Source organism: Rousettus aegyptiacus, unplaced genomic scaffold (genome assembly GCF_014176215.1).
Source record: "Rousettus aegyptiacus isolate mRouAeg1 unplaced genomic scaffold, mRouAeg1.p scaffold_m13_p_1, whole genome shotgun sequence".
In the NCBI taxonomy this organism is placed as follows: Eukaryota; Metazoa; Chordata; class Mammalia; order Chiroptera; family Pteropodidae; genus Rousettus; species Rousettus aegyptiacus.
In genome coordinates this window covers 179,756,357-179,782,248 of record NW_023416284.1, presented here as the reverse complement: position 1 = coordinate 179,782,248, position 25,892 = coordinate 179,756,357, and the positions used below count along the sequence as shown (strand labels likewise).

Genomic DNA, 25,892 nt, shown 5'->3' with positions numbered 1-25,892 from the left:
ATACACCAGATACGTCCCTAAAAATGCTAACAGGCAATGAGTTCAATCCCAGCAGGTGCTACGAGCAACAAGCAGCAAGTGACTGCGGTCACCGAGTGCCAGAGCAGAAGGTCCTCTGGGACTGTCGGTCCAAGTGGCTGGCACACTGCAGGGAAAACCAGGGCTGAGAGAAGCCCCCCAGACGAGCACCACTTGCGGCGATGTAGAGAAAAGCATGCTCACAGGGAGCGCAGGGCCAGTGCCCGAGTGGTGGGCGGCTGGGGAACAAGCCCCGGCTCCTCTGTGGGACCTCTGCCTCTAAGAGACGACACCCATCTCATTCTGTGTGTGTGCACGTGTGTGTCCCACCCTGCCCCACGGCCCCCGACACGCACATACAGAGGAGGGGTGTGTGCACGGTAGAGGGTGTGGGGAGGACGCTCGGTGACTCGGGAACAAACCTAACACAACTAAATGAGGATTCAATTCCATAAACATGACTTGGACTCGGCAGCTACGAGTGGCCCTGTAAGTTGAATGTCTACATTACTGTTTGAGGTTTATTGAATCTAGAGACCAAATAAATACAAAACGATTTCTGATAAACTTTCCCAGAAAAATGCACTTTCACTAGTCACCAAATTACCAAGACTCCACCAAATAAAATTACAGCTCTCTGAATATGCCTACTAGCGGCCACTGGAGTTTCAACATCGTGGGGGGGGGGGCGCCGCCACCAGAGGACGAGGGGCTTCCCCCCAGGGCCAGTCAGACCACGTTCCTGCTTCTATCCTCAGTGAGCTGAGTTTAGCACTCAGGAGCAGATCTACCTTACCTGAACTCACCTGGTCACTAGATTATGCTCCTTGAGCTCTCTGACACCTCCCAGGTGAGCATGGGGACTCTCACCCACCTGATTCTGAGACACCTGTCAGGAGAGTCCTCACAGGTGACCAGGGACAGCCATATAGGTCAGTGTGGGGAACTCTTTCCCATGAAAAAGCACTCATAGCTACATGAGAAAAGCAGTCCTCAGGGACTCTCACGCCGTCCAGGAATGCCCTGTGATTTCCCCTCCATCCACGAAGTCCCCTTTTCCATCTCTGGTCCCTTGGCAGTCCTGGCTCTGCCTTGGGGCAGCTAGGATCACTCTGCCACCTGCTCACCAGTCTCCCCTACAGAAGGTGCGGCGTCAATCAGGTGGCGGGCTCAGTACCACAGTACTGAACTGGCCCCTATTACATGGGGTATGGAAGGGAGACGCCACTGCCCTGCCTCCGCGCCTCAGCCCGCAGCGACGGAGTTCTCTCCAGCTCCGCCCAGAGAGTGGTCGGACGCCGACTCTACAGGTTCGCTGCCCTAGAAAGTCCAAAATAAGGCTAACTGCCATGTTCCGTCACCGAATTGCGCTTCCTTTAAACATGTGATTTCGAGCGTCCGCCTTTTATTAATTGTGATCCGTTGCACTTTAAGAAGCGCTCCTGCTGATGTGCCCGCTCCGTCCGGGTGTTCTCGGCCACAGCACCACCGCGCTCCGATGCTGTCGGTGTGGAAGTTCCTTCTTCCTCCACAAGGCTGTGGGCCAGGAGGGCAGAGGCTGTGCGGGGGGCAAAGGGAGCGCTTACCCCATCCGCTCCCTGGAGGGGCGGGGCCTCGGCTTTCCCCTGGAAACACCTCTCTCCACCCCAGGGCAGGAAAGGGGTGACCCCGCCCACCCCTGGCCGGGCCTGGCCAGTCAGAGCCTCCCTCTGGCCACAGAGCCGGTTCCAGTTTGGACCCACGACTAACTCCACACACACAAGGGTCAAGCCCAGCACCTTTTCTGGAGAAGAACAGTCTCCCTTTTTCACGGGAAGGAGAACTAACTGGGGGACTATCAGCCTGAGGCTCCCATGCTGAAGGAGCTGGCCTGTGACGTCAAGAGAGAAGCAGAGAGATGGCGACGCCAGGTCGCAGGGACGCGAACCTGAAATTCCTTGGATGTTTTCAGTTCCATGAGCCAATACATTGCTTTTACTAATTGCTTAAGCCAATATAAGTGGTCTTTCTGGACTTGCAACCACATACGCCATCATGAATGAAATCTGTGTTCATCATCTTCGCCCCTATAGCGCTCAGCATGGTGGCTAGCACAAAGAAAATGCTTAGTATTTTTCAAATGTGTTGAATGAAAACTTAGGGTCAAAATAGGCTACACAGGCGTTTTTATTCTTTTGTAAATGTCAACGGTAAAACAATCACAATGCATCTTCACTAGGAAAAAATATGAAAAGCTGACTTTCCAGGCATAAATTTATTCTAGAAAAAAGCTTTCCATTTATAGTAGTTGTTATAAATGCCTGGAACTTAAATGAATTTCATACTAAATGAAAGTTTTGGCATTTCCTTCCAGATTAAGCTAAATCTACAATAACCATTGACTGTCATGTGGCAGCATGAACTGCTTTGTGCTCTTGACCATTACAAAAGGGACATGGCTACCTCAAGGGCACATCTGGCTCTGGGTCACATCTGTGAAAATTTAATTGGTTCTTTTTCCACATAAGAAAAATAAGATACCTGCTCAACAACTGGGCCAAATGTTCCCAATAAATTTCATACAAGCTGGAAACTAGTTTTTTTAATAATTAAATTCTCCGTTCTTCAGACGTGAAGGAAATCCCATTATTCAAGTGACACAGAACATGCGCTGGGGGGTGGGGTGGGAGACTAACACTGGACACGGTTCAGCATGAATCCATTACCGGATTTTGAGTGTTTTTCAAGTGACCGGAATAGACCTATAAGGATCAAGCCACACTTTCACCCAATCCCTTCTGCACCCAACGACGAGTTTTCACAGCATTTGGCCATAGTTACAGAAGGTTCAATTTAGGGCCAGGAAGCAGTGTCCAGTTACTGGTCTATATGGTAAAAAAACTGAAACGTCAGGGCCTACCTCCATGTCACTAAGCCCCTAGAATTGTTTTCCCCTGTAGCACTAAGCTACACCAGCAAGAAATACACTATCTATCTGTAATTTAAGGTGCCAAAGCCAAGCCCACTTCCACGTAGCTTACACTCAGACGGAAGTGACAAAATGTCGAATACCAATCAACTTATCTGAGCAATACTCTCAAGACCAAGAATGTTAAAAAGGAAATTTTTAGGAGGAAGTGAATGTTTAGTTTAAAAAAAAAATGGACAAAGACTCAAAAGTGCTTAGCAGTTTGCAGAATGTAAGGAACTATAAATATTAAAAGTAGAAAAGGAACTAGAATTTGGAAACTTAGAGCTGGAAAAGTTCTTCGAGACCACCAAAGCTAAAGGTCAGCAAGCGGCTGGCGGTGGGTCACTCGGCCAGTGAGCATTAGAGCTAGAACACATGCCTCCTCCTCTCCAGCCTTCCATCACGTGGGGAGCTCCGGGGACACGGCTCAGCACCAGCTCCTTGCTCCCTGGTCCCCGTGTTTTCACCGCATGCAGCTGCATCACGGGAGCACTGTTTTCAACTGTTCTGTAACAGAGGGGAGCGGCTGTCCCCCAGCCTCTGGACTGCTGTGAGCTCATTCGAAGATGGGGCTTTTCACACAATCTCTACCGAGGGGTCGAGAGGACGTATTTTCCTGCACAGAGAGATCATCACTATCCCAAGTCTCTCCTCAGCCAGGGTCATGGAGAACAGGCTAAGAAATGCTATGGCCTGTAACCCCTCTCCAGATAACCTCAGCCCTGCAATAACACGGCAGAGCTCTGAGACAGTCATGAGACTTGGCCAAACGCTCTACGAAATCAGGAAGAAACCACCTTAACCAAAAGGACCTGGGCTAAAAGATAAGAATCTCAGAAGGAGTGGATTGGCTGGTATTAGGGACTGACTCAAAATAGACAAAGGAATTGGAGTTTCTTAAAAATGAGTTACATTCTCAATTCTGTCACTGATTTAACTCAAGTGGCAATCTCTCTGTTCTTTATGTATTTGCAGGAGTTTAAACCAATCTGCCTTAATTACCATTCGTCCTGCTGTAAGAAAGCCATGGATGAAAGATTCCATAATAATTCAAAAGATATGTTGATTTTCTTACTAGCAGTATTCTGTTATGACTCTCTTCCTGAACCTAAAAAAAAATATGGCTGATTTCCTCTATATTGATGGTGTAGGAAAAAGCTTTTCAATTATGACTCCAAATCCAGAAGCAATAAAAGACTAATAAATTGTACTGTATAAAACTTTTTCTAAACTTTTGCATAGCAAAAAAAATACAATAAACAAAGTCAGAAGATAAATAACAAACTGGGAGAAAATGTGTGTGATACATATCACAAACAAAAGACTAATATCTCCAATAAACCTAAAGAACTTTTAAAATCTGAAGAATCCAAGTGTTTAAAAAGTCTAGAGAAAAATGGACAAAAGATATGATTAGACAACTTATAAGGTATAAAAGTGGTCCTTAAATATTAGAAAACATGTTCAACTTCACTTATAATAAATGCTATCCAAATTAAAACTATATTGAGGTGTCGTTTCTCATTTAGCAGACTGGCAAAAGCTTAAAAGCTTGATCATACATTCTGGTGATGAAGCTGTGGAAGAAAAGGGTATTTCCATATATTGCTGGAGGGAATGCAAAATGATTCAATCATTATGGAAGGGAAATGGCAATATCTAACAATACCACATAAGTCTTCACAGCCCAACACAGCAATCGCACTTCTAAGAACTTACCCTGAAGGTACACCTCCAACAACACAAAATACGCATGTGCAAGTTATTCACTGCAGCATTGTTTACCATTAGGAGCCACAGGAAACCTCCTAAACATTCAGCCTTAGAGACAGTTTGAATATCTGGTACATACACACAATGGAGCACTTCGAACCCTAAAGGAGGATGAGAAGGATCTGCAGGCGCTGACATGGAGTCACTTCCAGACAATGAGTGGAGAGCCGAGTACAAAATATATATAAATATGTGTGACCAAAACTAACACAATGTTGTTATATGTCAACTATATCTCAATAAAACAGGCAAAATAATGCACATATATTATACTCTCTCTTGTCAAAGAAAGAAGAGGAAATAAGAAAACATAAAATATATATAGACAACATATATATGCTTAGGCAATAGAAAAAATAAATGAGAAAGTAATGAAGTATCTATTCGGTGTGTGGAGAGAATGGAAGAATTAAGGTAAGGAGCATCAATTCTTTGAGTATACCTCTTTATGTGTCTTTTTAACTTTGAATACATGTTAATGTCTACATATCCAAAACAATTAAATCAACAAGAATGGAAAGAGGAAAAATCCAAAACTGATGTGAAAATGAAGCAGATATACCCAACTGTATTTCAAATGAATTAGCTGCCCACAATGAAGACTTGACCTAGCACTCTGAGACCGTCCGTACTTACCATGCCCACCCAGGGTGCGGGTGCGTGGCATGGCAGGAAGAACTTGAGGCAGATTCTGAACTTCTGTCTTACTCGGCTCAAACTGCCAAACAAAACACCATGGGCTGGGCGGCTCACACAGCCAAGGCTTCATTCCTCCCAGTTCCGGAGGCCGTGAGAAACAAGGGGGTGCCAGCAGAGCAGGTTTTACAATGGGGCCTCTTCTGCTGGCATGTGGACAGCCAACATCTTGCCGCGAGCTCACGTGGCCTCTTCTGTCCACCGGTGGGAGCAGGCTCTCTGGTGACTCTTCTCACAAGGGCTCTGATCCCATTCTGAGCGCCCACCCTCACGACCTCCTCTAACCCTGGTTACCCCGTCCTCAAACACCACCATGCTGGGACTTAGGGCTTCGACATCTGAATTTTGGGAAGATACAAACATTCAGTCCTTAAGATCTTTTTAGTAGTTTTGTTTTTAGTAATAATATGAGTAAAGAAATTCTGAAATTATTTTAGGTGTATTATGAGATTGAGCAAACTAGGGAAGAAAAAAATAGAAATATGGAATAGGGGAAGGAAAGGGGGTGATTTAGAATTGGAAATATTAGCATAAACTCATGATTTCTAAAATATGCGTGTGTGTATGTGTGTGAGTTTGTTACCTCCCAGCTCCAAATTCAGCCTTTAACGTTTGCTCTGTAGTAAATAATGGAATTGGTAAGGCCTTCTCCCTTAAAGGAAGCACGGAATTAAGCTTTCTCAGTAGAAGGCACTGACTGGAGGGGCACTGTAGAAAGGTGAAGGCATGCTGCATTTCCCAGGGGCCGTGGGAGTGGAGGATGCTGCGTGTGAGGAAATCCAGTAGAAGCTACCACAGCCACTGGCTCAGAACAGTCCGTCCTGTGACCTCATAGCCTTGGCCTTTCCACAGTGCCCTCCACAGAGAAACCAGAGGCCCTGACACCTGTACCCCAGCTGCCTAGGATCCAGAAGGACACCCACGGAGTGGTCATCCCTCTGTAAGCCCGCCTCCTTCCAGACCCCACATGGCCCAACCACTCTGAAAGCTTCTGTCCCCAGACTGCCCCCGCATGCCACACCACCAGCTGGGGGTCTCCTGCTGCCCTCCCTGTCCTCCAGAGGGTGGTTTATCACCTGCCTCCAGACCAGCTCCAGTCTGGCGAAGGCGACAAACTTTTCTGCTATCTGTCGGGATGAACTATGCCTTCTCCTGTGAGATCAGAACCCCATCCAAGCTTGTCCTTCCTTGGGTCCTCTCCCTCATCCCCAGGGTACCATATAGTTTCCTCATATCTTATAGTTACTCTTTTATCATTTAATAATTCTTCATATTAAAATTTCCCTGTTCAACCTGCTGTGTGTCCTTTCTCCTGACCAGGCCCAGCTTTCTACAGCACGTGTGTATGTATACTTTAGATATCCACTGAAAGGGCCTAAAGGCAATGGCACCCCAGTAACAATGAACACAGAGGTCAGATACTAGTTTCTAACACCACATCCAGCTCCAAAAGCAAAAGCATTTCTCGCTGGAGATATGGCTGTTTCCAGACCTGGGGCAGGGCGAGTACAAGATGAGACTGGAACATACTGTTATGTCAGAAAGTAGAGCGGTACCCCAGTGACTGGGGTGCACCAAAGGGACAACAGCCTGACGGGGCTTCCAATGGCCAAGTCTGGAACAATTTGAGAAAAACTGGGTGTAAATAATTATGTTTAATAAACAATGAAAAAATTGAAACCTATGAGTTCATACTGGTAATAAGTAAATGGATGGATGATGGATGGAGGGTTGGAGGAACAGATGGATGATGGATGAATGGATGGATGGATGGATGGATGGAAGGATGGAAGGATAGACGGATGATGATGGATGGATGGAGGATGGATGGAGGCATGGACAGAGGGATGATGGATGAACAGGGGAGGATGCGAGCACTCATTTATATAGACTGTCCCCTGGCAATGTTCTGTAGAGGGGGTACTGGAGCTGAAAATCACCATTTTGCAACCATCATGGTAAAGACTGCTTCGAGCACGAATCATCAATGGATAATAAACCTAGGGAGGAAATTCTGATAAGGAACAGGATACTCGCGTGGTTTCAGAGTGACCCACACAGACTGCTTGTAGAATGCAAAGGGGAAACACAGGAACTACACAGCAGGGAAACGGGACAGCACTTTGCCCCGGTGATCGAAATGAACGTCGGCAGCGAGGGGCAGACACAACGTGGGCCTCCACACGGGACACCCTGAGAAGGCACCAACGTCCGACATCACGGACAAGGGTTGGCTGGGGGCAATTAACCTGAATTATATCCCGAATAATAACAATAAAAACGAGGACACCCCCAATGCAGAGGGGGAGGGGCGTCCTTCTAAAACATCAATGTTGTGAAAGACAAAAACCGAAGAACTGTTCCATGGTTAAAAGGATCCACAGCAACCAAATGCAACCCATGACCCCAAACTAGATCCCGTGCGAGAGGGAAACGGCGGCAGAGGCGGGGCGCGGGCGGCACCCTGGAGGGCTGAGCCAGCGCTAACCTTCCCGCAGCCGGCGCCGCGCTCCTGCGGCTATGTGAGAGAAGGCCCTCAACTGCAGAAATACACGCTGAGCGTTCAGGGTGAAAGATCCAGAGACACACTCTCAGACGGTTTGCGGGGGACGCACGCACGTGCACACGCACACGTGCCAACACGGGAGCGAGGAAGCACGGGCTGAAAATAGGTGAACGTGAGAAACACTGAGTATTCTTTTCACTTTTTTCTTTTTTGCAACTTCGATAATAAGGTTTTAAAATACCTTTTATCCAAGGTTCTAGGGTGCACATTAATAAGCCCTCTGGGGCTAGCAGGCAGCTTAGCCATAACCCTCAACAGAACTAAAACCGAGCAGGGTTCCAATGTGGCAGCAACTAATCTGAACTGAGATGTGCTCGGTTTCAAAGTCTCTGCATGAAAAATAGAATACAAATAATCTCATTAATAGCTTTTATACTGATTACATGTTGAAATGCTTATTGTGGAGATACTGGGTTATATAAAATACATTATTCAAATTAATTTGACCTGTTTTTTTCCTTTTAATGTAGCTACTAAAAAATTTAAAGTTATATGTGACTCATTGTATTTCTATTGCTCAGTGCTAATCTAAAATATAACAATGCTTTTTCTTTTAAGAGATGTTGCTCTCTTAAGTCCTTCATTACTAGGGAAAAACGTCAATTAACATTATAGATCCAGACTCCCCTTGAGGTATAACTAAGGGAAAAAGAAAAATTTTAAGGATTAGGAGACAAGAAAGAGCTCTTGGGTCATGTTGTCTAAATAATTCTCTAATTAGTCACAAATACCACCTATAGAAAATTTCCTGAAGAGGGGAAAAATGAAAATCCAAAATTGTGAAAATATCAAGTAAGTGGAGAAACAACAGATGGTTTTTACACTTTTCTTTTTAAACTGTTTGAATAAAATGAATAAAATACACTTACCAAGTTTAAACATTAACTTACATTATCTTAGAAACAAAGCCATTAAATATTTATTTCTGCTACCAAGGAATTAACGAAATAGACCTTACTGACAACAATGCTATTTCCGATGTTATTTTCTACTTTAAAGATCTGATGAACAAATACTCCCTTAAACTCTAAAATTTTAAGAAGCAAAGAAAAAAACAAATAGAGCTAAGACAGACAATATTAGTTTTTGCTCTGAACGCTGTTACAGAGAAAGCAAGGTTGAATGTGAGCTTGAAAAGGAAAATGGGAGCACTCATTTATATAGAATGTCTCCTTTCGATTTATTTCAGGGTGAAGTTCTGTAGGATGGAGACAACTTCCTCTGAATTTGAGAAGACCAAATCTAAGTAGGCCAAGTGGAAAAAACAACAAACGCCAGCTAGAATCCCATAAAACAGCAACGATGAGGAAGAGAAACCAAACGTAGGTTGCCAGAAGGTACAATAAAAACACCCGGCAGCATAATCTTGGGCAGAACGCACAGGCGTGTTTGTTTTGGAAGTCCGGAGTCGAGCGTGTGGGTGGACCCAATTAGAAATACCCAGCTGCTGCCCAGTGAGATTCTTGTGTTCTGTCTCCCTCCCCACCCTCCCACTGCATCCCTGACCATATCTCAGAGATGACTTTAATAGACTTTGGGCTCAAACCTCCTATTAGAACATGCTACCCGTTCGCTGCCCAGTGTACCACAGCCCCGTTTCTGCATTGTGCCTAACGGCCACCCTGCAGAAGGACTAACAGGTGGCTCCATGTACGCCTGAGGCCAAGAGTCAGGTTCTGTGGACTCAGACGGAAGTAGGCAGGAAGTAGGCAGGAAGAACGAGCTCTGCTTAAGACACAATCGAGAACACTTTGCAGATCAGGAAGTGACACAGATGAGGTGCCCACTGTCCCAGTATCCAAAGCCTGGGATAAAACTAGCAACATAAGCCCAGCCTCCCTCCCAGCTAGGACACCTCCGACCCTGCTCCCAGCCCCTCCCCTGCCTCCTGCCTCACATCCCAGGCCCATATTTTGAGACCAATCACAAGGCCACTTTTCAGCAGAGAGGCCGTGGCCCTTCCGTTTCAGCCTCGGAAGGAAATGCAGATGGGCTAAAACACGCAAGCGTGGCCATGAGTCCACCCAGAAGTAACAGGAACGCAGACTGAACGAGTTCTTCATGCTCCGTCTGTGGACTGGATCCTTCCATCACCGCAAGCTCTTCAGGAGGCAGGTGTTACGTTCCCTACGGATAATGCAACCACAGCACACACAGGTAACTAACTTGTCCCAAATCACACAGAAAGGGGCTCAGCTCAAACCCAAGCAGTCTATCTCGAGAATCCATAGGTTCGCCTATTAATAAATCATGAACAGATCCTAGAGTTATGGAAATATTTATTTGCCCAGGACTTCAGTAATGACCTCATTCGCTCTCATTTTGACATGATGCAGCTTGAAGCTGCTTCCCTGGGAGACCATTACCAAAGAAGTTATTGCCTTATACCTACATCCCTCTCTCATCCTCTCTAGCAAAAATACACCCAAAAGACAGTGCTTTCTATGTGTCTAAGTTACTTTCAGACATGATAATTTATTTCTATTAGGAGAAAAAAATTAGACAAAACAAACTGCTAAAGAAAAAAAATGAACAATGCCATTATTTTGACAAATTCTATTTTCCTAATAAAATACAATTCTATTATATTCTGTTTTTTGTTTAGGGAAAATAAATCTATTTTTAATGCCTTTAAGAACCTTTGAAAAATACTTTAATGGGAGATTTCTGATTTAAGATGTCAAAGTAAAGATGACTCTAATCCTTCTCTTAGAAATTGCCTCACAAGGAACATGAAAGCAAACATGAAAGCCATCTTCAAGGTACCCAAACCACAGCACGCAGAGGCAGAAAACGGATGAGAGGTGGCGACTGGTTTCAGAGAACAGAGCAAGCCCCAGTGGAGTGCCTGGAGAGAGGCTCCTGGCAGAAGTGAGCCCAGGGAAGGCTCAGGAATGACGTTCCAGGTGCTGGGAGAGGCGCAGGCTGGGCTAAACCCAGAGAGTTTGGGCAAAGAGCCACTCACAGAGCAGGTCAGTCTGGCACCCACACAGCCAGAGGAAGCTCCCTCCCTTGGAGCCATTACATATGTAACCAGGCAATTCTTCTCCCCCAAAGCATCAGACACTGAAGACTCACTCCCCTGGCAGAGTGACCCACAGAAACCAACCCTGCAGACACCAGGTACAGCAAAGACTGGGACAAGAACAGGTGATTTTCCAAGAGGCTGAATGTGGACTATGAGTGGTTCCTGGGTTCCCGGGTTCAGGTTCAGCTCTGTCAATCGGGAGAGGCGTGTGACCTTGGGCAAGCTGCTTAATGTCTCCGTATCTTAGTTTCCTCATCTATAAAATGACGATAATAATAGACTCAAGAGTCACAGAGTTGCTCTCAGGATTAAATGAGTCGCGGCTCTCAGAATGGTGTCTGGCACACAGGAAGCATTCAGTAAGCACTAGCTCCTCCTCCTCCTCTGCCTCGCCCTCCCGTCTCTGCCTCCCCGCAGCGCGCACCTGCCCCTCGGCTCTCAGAACGCTGGCGGCAGGAGTACAGTCACAGGGGTGGGAAACTGAACGTCCAGAGAAACTGAGCAACCAGAGGAATGTGCTGAGATGCCGACATTTGGCAGTGAGCAACAAAACGGCTGGTTCGCACCCAGATTGTTCCGCAACAAAGCCCACTGACTAAAACAACATCCCCAGACACACACGCTCAGAGGCGCCGAACACCTTTACAGTACATGAGTTTTAAACGTTATCACAAAATTTTAGAATACCTAGGAAAAAGAGCAGATGCCAAATTAAAATCTTTTAAAAGGTCACATATAGAGAATTTAGGATAACAACAACAGATAATTTTACAAAGCCCTCAAGTTACTATATGCTTTACATATAGTAATTAATTTAATCCGTACACCAAACCCTGTATGAGGAAAGTACTATTTATAAACTCATTTCAAAAATGAGAAGATTATAGTACAGAGAAATTAAATAATGTGCTTAAAGCTAGGATTCAAATGGAGTCTAGCTTCAGGGCCTAAACTCTTTAACTACTATGCTTTTCAATAATAATTCTACAGGTTTGAAGACTACGGAAAAATGCCTTCAAATTTCGAAATGAACCAACCTAGAAATCTATACCTAGCCAAACTATCAATCAAGAATGAGGACAGAATTAAAACATTTTTAGACATACGGTTGACCGTGAACAACACAGAGGTTAGGGGCAACAACCCCTGCCCAACCAAACATCCGCACGTAATTTAAGTTGGTCCCCTGAATACAAGGATTCCCAACCATAGACTGAAAATACATACAAGTCTTAAAAAACACGACTTACAAGTTCTTTCGTAGGACGATACTTGAGTATGTTCCAACAAAAAGAAGTTAAACAACAAAAGAAAACAAGGAAACAAGGGATGTGGCAGAAGTAAGGGGCAACAGGACTTTCCAAGATGATGATAAAAGGAGGCTCAGGAAGTCAGCTGGGCATCAGGCCCATTGAGCAACCACCCCGGCGAGAGCAGGGGACAGAGGACTCCCGGATGGAGGTCTCCAGGAAAAAAACAAAAAGAACTAATAAATCACCTTATTGTTTGAATATTTAGAAATGATTGAAGATGCAGGAAGATTCACAATAGGTAAAGAAACTAAATCGCTGGGAAAAAATAAGACAATTTTTATCATGAGAGAAAAAGAGCTAAACAATAAAGGAAATATAGTCATAGTACTCTACTTGGATCATCTGGGCACAATATTGACACAGTTTAAATAATGTAAACACTTTAAAGAATGAGTTAACCGATTATTATGACATAGTAATACTGGGATGATTAGGTAGCAGGGAAAAGCTGGGTTGCATGACTAAGAAAGAAAGAGCAAAGAGCTAAATCTCCACCTACCAAGATAGGAAAGACATCGATGCACAAAATTCCAAAACTGATTAAAAGGAAAGAAAATACTATAAGCCTTTGGTGAACAGCCAGGACAGGAAGTAGGTGGCAGAGAAACAGGAGTTAGAACAGTGCTGCTCTTCATCAGCGGCATTTAGCCACGTGCACGTATCCCTGTGATAAAAACCAACTCACACTACCACGCTCGGTAGAAAAATACTGGATAAGCCATTTTAGGTGAAAACATTTAAAACAGCTGTTTCTCACACACCTTCTATCTATAATAACCGGTTATATTCTTGTCTCAAGATTCTAACTAGGTCCACTATCACAGTATTGTGGTGACTGATGTTTATACTACTTCTTGAAGATCATTATATCCACAATAAATTGAATACTTCCAATGCGCTGAACTGGGTAATTTTTATGCTCACATGTGATCTGTTCAACACTTCTATCTGAATACAACAATCTTCTAACAGTCTCGGAATGCTGCCCCAACCGAAAGCACTGCCTTCTTTCATCCCACGAACACTTATTGCTATTATTTGTTTCCCATGACCATTCAGACTCCAGTCTCCCCGGCCCAAGCAGCTTTACCTTGCAGTAATCTCCAGCACCTCACCAAACTCTTCAGTGCCCACGAAACATGCCGTGGTCACTCATAACTCTGTTTTCTCCGCTTACTGGTTTACCCTTTTTGAAGCAGTGTCTCGTAGAAGGACAAACACACAGACATGAATTAAAATCCCAGGTCTGCCATCTTGATCATCTAACTCTACACTTTGGGCAATTTCCAGAGCATCTCTGAACCTCAGATTCTTCAACTGTGTAACAGGGATCATGAAACAAAGCTGTAGAGAGTTGTTAAGAGGGTTAAACAAAATAACGAACATGAAGCACACAGAAAACTGAGGCCATTTAACTTACAGCGACCGTCAGCAGCAGCAGCAGCATTTCCACGCAGTCGCATCCTCTGACACGCAGGTCGGCTGCGCAGGACTGGCTCCTTCATCGTGACGCCCAAGTCCAGCAGAGCTCAGCCCCGCGTGGCACTCAAGTGTTTACAGAAGCCTCAGGGGCTTCGAGATGCAGCTCGTGCCCCAAGCCCCCCTCCACCACCCCCAGAAAGCTTTCCTGGCTTGACTCAGTGCTCTGCGCCCCAGTGGACCCCTCACCTATGTTTTCATGCCCAGTCTAAACAGGAAGATGCTCTCGCCATGAAAACCAAGCCAACTATGCCTGTATTCAGGAAATTTAAACATCTATTTTTAAAACATCACATTTACTTTGTTCATACATTGCTCCATTCTCCCAGTCTCACTATGAAAATTCTTTTATTCTGTTTTTCCTACTCAGGAAATCTTTACTACTAAAGCTGGCAGATAAAAATGAAGCATCCACCAAACTCTAGGAGGTGGATTTTATTCTTTTAAATTCCTTTCCAGGATACGAACCTAGGTAAGTTTCCATCACTAGCTTCACTTTTAATACAGTCAAAGTTTACCTGCAAAAAGTATAGGAAAGCCTGAGAAAGTGTGGTATTGAAATTCCTATCTTCAAACATCGTACAGCTTTGAAGCATGCTGTGCACACCATCGAAGCCGCGAACCTTCCACAGGCAGCCCCGAGCTTCCTTCGCCCATTACTCCTGCAACGCCATCGTGAGGAGGGTGTCCCTCCGTTGACAGCAGGCATGGGTCAAGCTCCTGGGTCCACCCGTGGGGGGCGCCACGTGCCTACATGATGGAACGCCTACAGGGCCCACCTGGGAAGGAAGCAAGACGCTATCACCGAGCGTGCTAAAATATCCTCACACAAATCAGCGAGATGGCCGCTTCACCAGGGCGGCCACATAAAGTGAGTCATTTGTGCCAAGTCGCTAACAAGTTATCTTTAACTCGGATAGGTCATGAACACATGGGAACGTAACTTTTCAAACTTAACTACAACTGCGTGCAAATACATTAAGCACAGAAACGGCTGCACCTGAGCATTGCGTAAGTCAAATTATTAAGGCAGCACCTCGGTTAAGCCTTCGGCCATTGAAGCTGACCGAAGTGCAGAATACCCGAAGGGTGAAATCCCCATTACGAAGCCCAAAACATTTCACGGCATAGGGGGGAGGAGCAAAGAACACCAACTGCCTGTCCAACGACGGCGAGTCGGTCCCGGGGAAGGCGAAAAATACACGGGCCCTGCCCTCTCCAGCCAGACCCCACTGCGTCTTCCTGGGAGGCACCCGACGTGACTAGGCAAATGCAGTCACGGGCTCAGGCTGGAGCCAAGGGAGACACGACGCCTTCATGTCACACAGAAGGGACAAACTGCTTCTCTGAAGCTAGAAGGTGGCAAGGAGTTGCACCACTCGGAAGAAGACTATCTAAATTCTAACTATTTCGCAAGGCCCCACTCAAAGGTCACCTTCACCACAAAATATGTGGTAAACCTCACCTTTAATTCCTCCAAGGACCCGATGCTTGCTTTCCGCACTTACCGAAACTGCACACGGGGAAGGAGGTACCCAGGTGAGCCCCTCGGCCCTGCCGCTGGGCTGTGGACTCCCGAGGCGCGCCGTGACCTCCCCCGCCCCCAGGGGCACACGCGGCACACACGCGGCAGTCTCTGCTGGCTGCACGCGCGTTTCTGAGTCTTAACTGTGAGACAGAAACCAACACACATGGCCTCTGGCCTCATGAGTCAGACCAGTGACTGAGTCTGAGGGTATAAAGTATAACATAAGGGTTGGAAAATAAGAGTATAATTTAAAAAACAGGATACGAGGTGCTTTAACATCATCATTTATATACATGGCATTCACCATTTTCAAAAACAGATTCTCACAAAAGCTCTGAAGAAAGGACTTGTTTCAATGTGGCCATGAGTAAACGAACGACTCGGACAGGACCGCACGGGCTAGCTAAGCGGTAAGCGCTGGAACTTCTTGGAACAGAGACGCGGAAAAGCAGAACCAGAAGCGGGGAAAGAAAAGGCCCTCGCCACGGGAAACAAGTCTTCCCTTAGGTCCACAACTACGATACCGCAGTGGGTGATCACAAATCTACCAAAAATCACTTTTCGTGAAGAATTTATAAGGAAGAAAAAAATTTGCAGTGACTTTCCACTGGCTTTAACCCAAAATTAGCCAAATTTTCTCACTAGAATTAGTGTATAGATCCTTAAATATGTTAAATATGTTAAATCCTATATACATGTCTTAAAATCAAAAGTGGTTTTCAAATGTCTCCTACATTTAAGAGTGTTGACATTAATGTGAAAACAGGACCAGGCTCGGCAGCCTGCCAGCGGCTCAGGGTCTTCTAGAAAGGAGAGTGAACCACAGAAATGAGGGTGAACCACAGGAGGGTGAACCAGGGGAGGGAGAGAGAAGGCCGAATCCAGGTTTATAGACTCGCCACGGGAACCTAAGATCCGACTGCAAGGGAGATAGGGAGATTGTTCTTCTCATCCATAAATCCCCATTCTCTTTGCAATTGTGACATAGGTCATATAGCATTCTTGGGAAAGAGCACAGATAATGAAAGTACATGAGATTTAAACTTTTTAGACTGTTTTAACAACACTTGAGAAACTAAACATACACTCTTCAGCAAAGCCCTCCACGATGGGTTAATAAACAGCAGAGTTTAAGTCAAAAGCTCCATGAGGGTGAAGAAGGAGGAGAGGAGGTCACGTTTCAGGTATCAGAAGTCGAATGGGGAATACAGTAGGTGGTCATGCTAGTACTGGATTTGGGGCCAAGGAAAGGGCAGGTGATGTCTGCGTTATAACTTGGCTGGCTGGCTGGTCTTGGGGAAAAGGCAGAGAGAGGACAGAACAGGCCTAGGGGCTGAAGGGACAGTGGAAAAACTAGTTCTCTTGGGTGACCTACAGTTTGAGACGCGTAGTATTTCAGACACCAAGTCGACGAATCAAGTCTGGAATTAGAGGGTAAAGGTAATAGGTGGGAGACATAAATTTGAGAGTCACCAGCAAATAGGTAAGTTTAAACCTGACTCAAAGAGATCATCTAGAAAAAGATGCATACCTGGGGCCCTCGAACATTTAAAAATGAAGTGAAAACAGGTAGAGCCAGCAAAAAAGAGTGAAAAGTAGAAAACAGAACAGTAAGACGAAAACCAGGAGCGTGTCGTGTTCTGGAAATCAAGAGAAAGTAACATTTCAGCTCCACTGAATCCCACCGAGACATCAACTGCAGAAAAGTAACCTATGGGTTTAGCAATATAAGGTCACGGGGCATGCGACCATTTCAGTAGGGGGCGGGGGAAAGAAGCCACACTGAAGTGAGCTAACCAGTTAAAGGTAATTAATAAAGAAACAATCTTGGAAACAATGGCAGGTGAGGAAGTTAAGACCGCCAAGAACAGAAAGTCCTCCAGTAAGTAAGTGTTCCAAGCCACACAAGCGGGTAACTGTAGAGCAACCACAGAAGACTGCTCGGTGCAGAGGGGCAAGTGGGGGACAGGGGAGGAGAGGGGGAACAGGGCTCAGAAAATGCTTCTCAGGGAAGTGCCCAAACCCAGGAATCCGGGTGAGACCATTCCTGTAATGGCTGTGTCCCTATAATGACACTAATTCCAGTAAACACGTGTGGCTGCCTGTCTGCTCTTAAGTGAAGAAAATCTTGTTAAACGAAGAATCAGAACCACCCATGACTAACCTGCATGACTGATAATATCTGTAAAAATTGTTTTCTAGAAGAAAAACATTCTCAGGTTTTTCAGTTGTGAAATCAGCAGATCATCAGATCCGACACCTGCAATTCGGCGCGGCCCTGCGGCCAGGAGCGGAGCCACGTCCTCGTCGCGCCTCCTCGCTCGCTAGAGCTCTCAGGGCACGTTGGGAGGGGCAAGGGGCTTGCTCACTGTGGGGGGAGGGGAGTGAGGCATGGTCCCTGGTCCCTAAGAGGTGGCCTGGTGCCCAGCTTGAACACCTTCCCACAGGGACAGAGAGGACAGAATGCAGGGTCTGCCAAGCTTCACCTGGCAGCAAGTCCAAGGAGCTGAAGCAAAGTAAGTTTTGAGCAGACGGAAGCAGGGGGCTCGAAACCCCCAGTGGGAGTGGCCAGACAACAGTGGCCCCGGCTCACCTCGCTATTGTGGCCGCGCAGGTTGAAGTTGATTCTCTGTGGGGTGTTCCTGTCCCGGCGGCAGTGGCTCGAGGTGAAGGTCACCCCCACGACGCCCCGGCCGTTGCCGGTGGCCAGCCAGCCCTCCTCGTAGTAGCGCCTCCGGCACACGGGCTTCTCCTTCTCACTCTTGGGGACGCGGCCCTTCCACGACAGGCACAGGATGTTGGAGTCGCTGCAAAGGACAGGCCCCTGCTCCACCGCTGCATACATACTTTTCTCAGTGAACTGTTCCCCTTAAAAAGTAATGCTGAATGCCGAAAAATTCAAATCAATTCTTTTCATTGATTTATTCTATTTTTGTGGTTGGCTTGCGTTGTTTTCCCCCGATTCCCTTTAATTAAGATTGACCTGGATCTAATTAGAAGGTCAGTATTTTATAAAGATCCACCAAATGCATAGTGAAAAAATTCCTCTATAAAAGATGGCAGTCTGCTAAGAAAAGGTAATGCTTAAAAAAACACGGGGTCCGTTTCTATTTTCAAGTCCTTAGAAGAAGAGCAGGCCCGCCCTTTGCACAAAGAGCATGGTTAATACACGGTGATCAAGAAACTGAGTTTTCTTTTACTCAGCTTGGTTATTCTCACTCAGCCTGAGATTCCAGTTTAGCGTAATATGATTCCAGAGACCAAAGGTTGCAAATACATAGATTTCAAGTAACTTAAGGCTTTAAGAATCCCTCGAGCTGGAGTTTTCTCTTCAAAAGTTCAGGTGCAGAGACAAACATGGGATCATCCTCCTTCTGAAGCTGCCCTCTGCTGTGTTTTCGCAACTAGACAATTTTTGCTGCTAAAGCTGAAAAGGATTGCATAAAGGGAAAAAAAGGCACACAAACCGTGCAAAACGACCAGAGTTTGTGCAGACAGCAGTCCAAGTTCAGGAAGAAAAAAAGACTCTTTCCCACTGTTCAGAACCAGAAACATCCCACTTCAGAGCCCAAGCCGGTTTCCTGGCAGGTGGCTGTGTCCCCGGGGAGGGCTGGGCTCCATCTGACTGCACCCCCGCAGGCCCACGCAGCCCTCAGTGCCATAGAGGCGCAGAGAGAATGCCCCTTCACTCAGCAGCGCCAGAACGTTCTAGAGCTCCGAAAGTCCTCTGAGTATTTGCCTCAGGTGAATCCTAAATCCTCTTGCTGACAACGAGCCTCATTGCAGGATTTAGTCTCTTTGCCTCGTCTCCTTCTTCCTTCCCCTAGTCACTCCCCTTTCTGCCCCTAAAGATCACATATTTTTTCACCTCGAAGGAAAAAACTAATCTCAGAAGTAAGTCCATCCGGTAAGCCTCTTCTTATATACAAGTCTTCTTGACTCAACAGAAAAGAGGATCCCTTAAAATGAGAACAGAGGCACGGGCTGGGTTCTTCCCACTGTTCCCCTAGAGAGTTATCCCCTTTTGCTGCCGGTCCTTTCCTGTTCGCATTCAGAGAACGTTTCCAAACGCCACATGTACAGTCCAAGGAAAAGCAGCTGCCCTTGGACGTTCCTGGATATTTATCTTGGAATTATCAGTTTCAATTGCTACCTTAAGATACTACCCTATAGATACAGAAAAGGAAAAAGGAAATAATAAATTAAAATGTCTCGATTACGATCAACTGAAAAAGGCAAAGGAATCAGTTCACCGTTCAAACTTGTCCCATCGAACCTGAACTGGCTTTCCTCCGATCATAATAACCACACGGCAGCAGTTACTTGTCAGTCCAGAATTTTGAAGTCTGTCCAAATCACCAAACTCACTGAAAGTTAAAGTGCAAATGAACACTGCCTGATCCCACCTGCAGTGCTTGAAATCACACTTCCCCCTCAGTCACCGTCTCACTTAGCTCCTTCTTCAAATTGGAGAGGTATTTTTGAGGCTTGATCTGTGCAAGGTTTTTTTTTCTTCTTTTTGCAAACTTTCTTTACCCGTGAAGACCATATGGAAAATTGGCCATTAGTGATATATTTTTCTCCCTGAGCTCATGAGCCCAGCGGTGTCAAGTTGCTCCATCTGATTTTTAAATTAATTTTCATCAGTTGTAAAACTCTTCACGTGTGCACCAGAAGGAGCCCGTCTTCTTGTGGAAATGTGCATGTACAGAAAGGAGGTTTTAAATACACACAGACATCCACTCTTCAACTGGCACACAGCGCGTCTGCTTTCCCAGCCGTCTCAGGAACCATCTGATTAATCACAGCTTGAGGGCCCTGGAGTCTTACAAATCTGTAAAACAAAATAGGATATAAAAGAAAACTTAAAATACTGAAGAATAAAGGTTCTAAAAGAATAATCACTGTAATGGAAACGAGAGACCCAGCTTTACACTCACGCATATCAGATGAAGCTAAAATTCAAACAGCAAAAGGGTACACCTCGCCCACCTACAGACGGCACACGACACGAGGAGCCTGAATGACATGGGCCAGTTATTAATTTACCAGTAGCTGAGAGGAATCATCGCCTCCATTCTCCCACACCTTGCTGTCCTTTCTGAGCTCCAGGCCCTGAAAGTGCCACCTGACCCCTCCAGAGGCTTGGACTCAACAGAAAATAGAGTCCCCAAAATGAGAACAGAGGCACGGGCTGGGTTCTTCCCCACTGTTGCCCTAGAGTTGTCCCGTTTTGCTGCCGGTCCTTTCCTGTTTGCCTGGTTAAGCAGGCAAGCTCCAAACGGAGACTGAAGAGGCTATTTTTTCACTATTGGTAACTGATCTTTTCACTATCAGTAAAAGATGTTCCCTGAAGACACTTGGCAGCAGGGCTTTTAAAACCCCTCCGGCCCTGACTGTGGGCAGGTTCCAGAGCAAAGCACAGCTGTTTTCTCAGCTTTTAAACTGTCCGCTAACAATAAAGTGCTATGGACTCTACCTCCCGGAAACCCATCCACTCCGCCTTCCCACCGCCCTCGGCCCAGTCCCATGTCCCAGCCACCAGAACACCGGATCACTCGGTCCCTAACTTTTCCTCACCGGCCCCCTTCCAGAGGGCCCTCAGAGTGACCTTTCTAAAATTCAGAGCTGCTCAAAGAGCCTGGACTGTTCTTCCCTTGTCCTGTGCAGTCCCCTGGAGGGCTGGTGAGACAGACAGCGTAGCCCCAGCCAAAATACCCCTGTCAAAGCCCAGGTATTTGCACGTCTAACAAGTTCCCGAGAGACGCTAAAGCAGCCGGTCTGAGGACCAGGCTTTGAGAACCACTGGTCCATGCGAGCAAGTCCCAGCGAGGCCTTTAACGATCTGCTTTCGACCGGTTCTCTCCTACCGCAGCCGCCACATCCGGCCCGTGTTACCACTCCCTATGCCCCAAAGTACTGTGCTCTTCCTCTCCTCCACGTCTCCACTCCCGCTGCCCCCTGGCCGAGCCGGCCCAACGCGCCCTTCAACACCACCTACGACAGCGCCTCCCGTGCCACCCCCAGACACCCCGCACCGACCTGCAGCCACGCTCACCCCCTGCACTCTGGTGCGCTCCTCTACGCTCGCACACGCCGGACGCCTGGCTTTCTCGTGTCCGGGGTAGCACTTAGCGTGAACCAGGTACTCAGTAAAAGTGGGAGGACAGGCAGGAGCCGGGCAGCAGCTGCACATAAAATTCAGATGAGTCATAGTATATATACTTTCTACGTGCTATAAATCAAAACAACCAAAATCTCTCAGGAAGCACCTGAACCTGAGGAAAAAGTGAAAACTAAATGCTGTAAAATTCAAATTCTTCCTCCCAAACTGCTAATGCCAGGGCATAACAATACCTTGGTCCCTATTCTGGCCTGGGGGCAGCATCACAGCTGAAGAGCAAACACCACTGCTCAACACTCAGCCATACACACCGCCGGGTTTTGAACTCTTCAAGAGCAAAATTCACGACTATTAAAGCATCCACACTAAATACGGCAGTGCAAACCGTCAGTTCCCCCAACCCCCCCGCCAGGGGTCCACAGGTCAAAATTATTTTCATAATAATATTAAGACCTTATCCGCTGTCTTCACTGTGTTGACAATTTGTATCAACGGTGCCAAAGTGACGGTGTGTCCGACTGTCAGCTCTTCACACCAATCGAGGCACTGACGCCGAACTGTGCCACAACTCGTCGGATGTTTTCTTAAACGCTAGCTTCACTTAAGAACATCTTGATGCAGCAGTAAAAATTAATTTTATTACACCTCGACCACTGAGTACATACATGGCTATTTAAAATTCTGTTTCAAAACAGCAACTACACATAAAGCATTTCTGCTAACTACGGGAATACAATGGTAACCCTGATAAAGAGCACTTAGGCTACAGCGTAAGCTGCAAGCTGAACAAGTTGCTTTTTTCACGAATACCACCTTTACTGGAAAGAATGAAGAACACTTTATGGTAATGCAGGCTCGGGCGCTTGGCAGACATTTTCTGCAACATGAACAAAGTGAGCCTGTCACTTTAAGGAAACTTGACAGTATTTGTTACCCATAATAAAAGCTGTACTTTCAAGTTAAAATTAGAATTTGAGGAAAACCAGCATCTATCACTATGAGCATGACAGCCCCCCCACCCCCAAGATTGAAAGACATTCTGTATGCGACTGGAGGTAATATTGAGTGAATTTTTAATTTGTAGTTCATATTTCACAGTGTGTCAATGTTTGGAAAATCTGCATAACTTGGTGAACCAATATTTTCCAAATCACCAATGTATGATGATACAAATTATGCTTGAGTAAAAAAGCCATTCAAGGTTTAAGAAAGACAAATGGATTTTAATATAACCGAAAAATTCACTGATATATTTAAAATTCTATATTGCTGCTAACCTTTAAGAAACTACCACTTGTTGAGTTTTGGTATAGTATCAAAGAAAAGTATCCATCATTATCTGAAAGTCTATTAAATATTCCTCCCTTTTCCAACTATATATCTGCATGAGATCAGATTTCTTTCAAACACTTCAACAAAAATAACATTGCACCGATTGAATGCAGAAGCAGATAAAAGAATCTAGCTATCTTTCACTAAGTCAGGAATTAGAGATATTTTTCCAAAATGTAAAATAATGCCACACTTCTCAGTAAATCTTTTTAGTTAGGAAACAGTTATTTTTCATAAAAAAAATATATTATTTATAACATTTAATTGTTTTTAAATGAACCAGTAAATTTTTAAAATTTGTTTTAATTTCTAATATTGTAAATATCAACAGCTAACACCCACATAAACAAATGTTCTTTTGAGTCTTAAACAATTTTTAAGAATAAAAAGGGGCCTTGAGGCCAAACAGTTTGAAAACCAAATGATAGGTGCTGACTCTCCGAAATGCAAGCCTTAAGTAACTAAGGTATGTATAATAAACTTCCATAGTAAAAGCACAGACAAAAGTATTTCCTTTTATATACGTTGCTTTTGTTTTTAACCAAACTTTAAAAATTATAAAATACCACATGTGTTAAGACAAATAAGGCAGCTATTTTAAGAAATAAATGACAGGCTATGTTATTATGACTCAAATAGATAATAGAAACAAAACTGTAACAGAAAAACACAATTACAGAACCGTAATCACTGAAAGGCTGGCTCCTGCTTTAGCACTGCCATTAACAGAGATGGTGATGCTGGGCACGACCCTTCTTTCCCTCTTATTGTCTCGTAAGGATGAGAAAAAAAGGACGTAACTGATTAGCTTCTGAGGGAAGCTGGCTGTCGATTGAACATGAATAAAGCAGTTTGGTATAACAAGGTTAAAAAGTAACCATTCAATTGAAAGCAGGAACTCAGATATTTGTCCACCTATGTTTGCAGTAGCACTATTCACAACGACCGAAGGAGGAAGAATCCCGAGTCCATCAACAGATGAATGAATAAACTAAATGCGGCAGGTGCGTACAATGAAATATTATTCAACCTTGAAAAAGAAATAAAATTCTGATACATGCTAACAACATGGATGAACCTTGAGGACATCATGCTAAGTGAAGTAATCCAGACATGTTAAGGACAAATGTTGTAGGATTTCACTTCTGTGAAGTACCCAGAACAGTCGAATTCACAGACAGAGGAAGCAGAATAGTGGTTTCCAGGAGCTGAGGGTGAGGGGAATGGAGAATTATTATTTACTGGGTACAGAGTTTGTTTGGGAAGATGAAAAATTTTGGAGACGGTTGTATAATAATGTGAATGTACTCCAGGCCACTGAATTCACTTAAAAATGATAAAAATGGTAAATTTTGTTACATATCCTTCATCTCAATTTTTAAAATCGAGTAATTTAGAAAAGTAACTATTCAACAAAGCTTTTGATGACAGAGTGGAAGTAAATAATTCCTCGGTTTGGCATTATGATGTTTTTTACCCCAAACACTGTAATACAGGCCCGTGAGTGATCCCTGGAGCTTTTCATTAGGAATAAGCAATGCTGACCACTGAATTCTGGCCCAAACCTGCTTCTGGCAACTACAGCTTACTTTCAGACTACTCCTATAAGTCAGTGAAAACCCCATTCCTGCTTTCAGGAAATCACAGTCTTGAGAGAAATAGCACCCGTGCGTGACTGAGTTCACCTGACAGCAGTCGAGGAGTCAGAACACTCCCGAGAGGCTTCCCACTCTGCGCTTCCACACCATCCCGTCCTAATGGCAAACTGGGAGCCCCAGCGTGTGGGAAGAACGCGCCGTAGGGACAGAATGTACACTGTCGAGGAAAGAAAACAGAGACGCCGCGTTGTACAGGAATCGCAGGCACTCCCGGAGTAACTAACCAACAAACCTCACCTGAACATCTCTTACGCCGAAGGCCCCTATGCGGTGTCCTCCGCCCCTTTTGCGCCCAATCAGGTATTCCATTTTCTAACTGGAGTTATTTCCACTACAGTTTGCTGTTTTATCAGATTCCTACTTTCGCCTGACAAAAATAACATTCACTAGTGGGGAAATAAAAACGCACCTTTTAAAAATAATTTGAATTAATGTTAGAGATCAGAGACAGATTAGAGAAAATACTTTTCATTTACGCAATTTTGACAGAAATATTCATTAAGAGTTATAAGAATGCAACCACCCTGGGAAGGTATCAGCTGGTACCGCTGGAGATGCAGACGGCAATTCCACCGCTGAGGATGTGCGTAGGCACTTTCCTCACAATCCCTCCTGGGGACAGACACATGGGCATTCGTGGCAGCGGCATCACGGACATCAGCCCAAACCGGACACCCACCGAACATATAAAGTGTGGTATATCCAAACGACAGGATTCTACACAGCAGTGAAAATGAACTAACTACACAGAACAAGTTGGGCGAGTTTCACGAACATAATGCTGAGCAAAGGGACCTTATGAAAAAGTACCTCCAATATGAATCCATCTACATAAAGTTCAAAAACAGGCCAAGCTAATTTGATCAGCTAGGACTACATAAATAGATAGTATGAATAACATTTTAAAAGCAGGGGTAACATAACATAAAGTGGTGTAGCAGTGGTCTCTGGGGGCGGGGAGACTGTGACTGGGGGAGGCACACACGGGGTGTGGCTGGAACGCGAGTACTATTCCTTGGTCTGGGTGGTGGTCACGGGTACCCACTCCCTAAGTGTTCTTTACTTCCTACATGTCGGCCATACTCTTCTACAAGTATGATGTATCTCACAGGAGGCAGGTTTAACAAGCTATCGTAGATACTCATTCTCTAGGATTTTTAGAAAACTTAATTACTAAAAAATTTTTAAATTATTATATCCAATCTTAATGAGTACTCTCCCAATCGAGAAAATCCCAATAAAGTATCAAAGATACTATTTTAGTTCTCAAGCAAAGAAAGTGTACACACACACACAAAATGCATATGAATAGTAACGAATGGAGATAAAATTACAGAATATACTTTTATTTCTTTCTAAAGGATAAAAATTTAAGAGAGTGGTTAAGCAGAAGGTTGAAATGAGAAGCAAAAAGTAGATTCGAGGAA

At 45.0% G+C, this 25,892-nt stretch overlaps 1 protein-coding gene across 8 annotated transcripts in view; it reads right to left on the bottom strand.

The window, feature by feature from the left end:
* The window catches only part of TULP4 (TUB like protein 4), a 165,673-nt gene that overhangs the window by 100,782 nt on the left and 38,999 nt on the right, over positions 1 to 25,892 (bottom strand). For 4 of the 8 annotated variants that reach the window (XM_036223248.1, XM_036223230.1, XM_036223267.1 and 1 more), the window contains exon 2: positions 17,945 to 20,185. In XM_036223248.1, coding sequence (XP_036079141.1) covers positions 17,945 to 18,196 — 252 coding nt within the window. In that variant the 5' untranslated portion in view covers positions 18,197 to 20,185. Of the gene's footprint in view, positions 1 to 17,944; positions 20,186 to 21,393; positions 21,540 to 21,928 lie in introns of those variants that run through there. The other 4 variants (XM_036223239.1, XM_036223237.1, XM_036223241.1 and 1 more) reach the window with 3 other exon arrangements.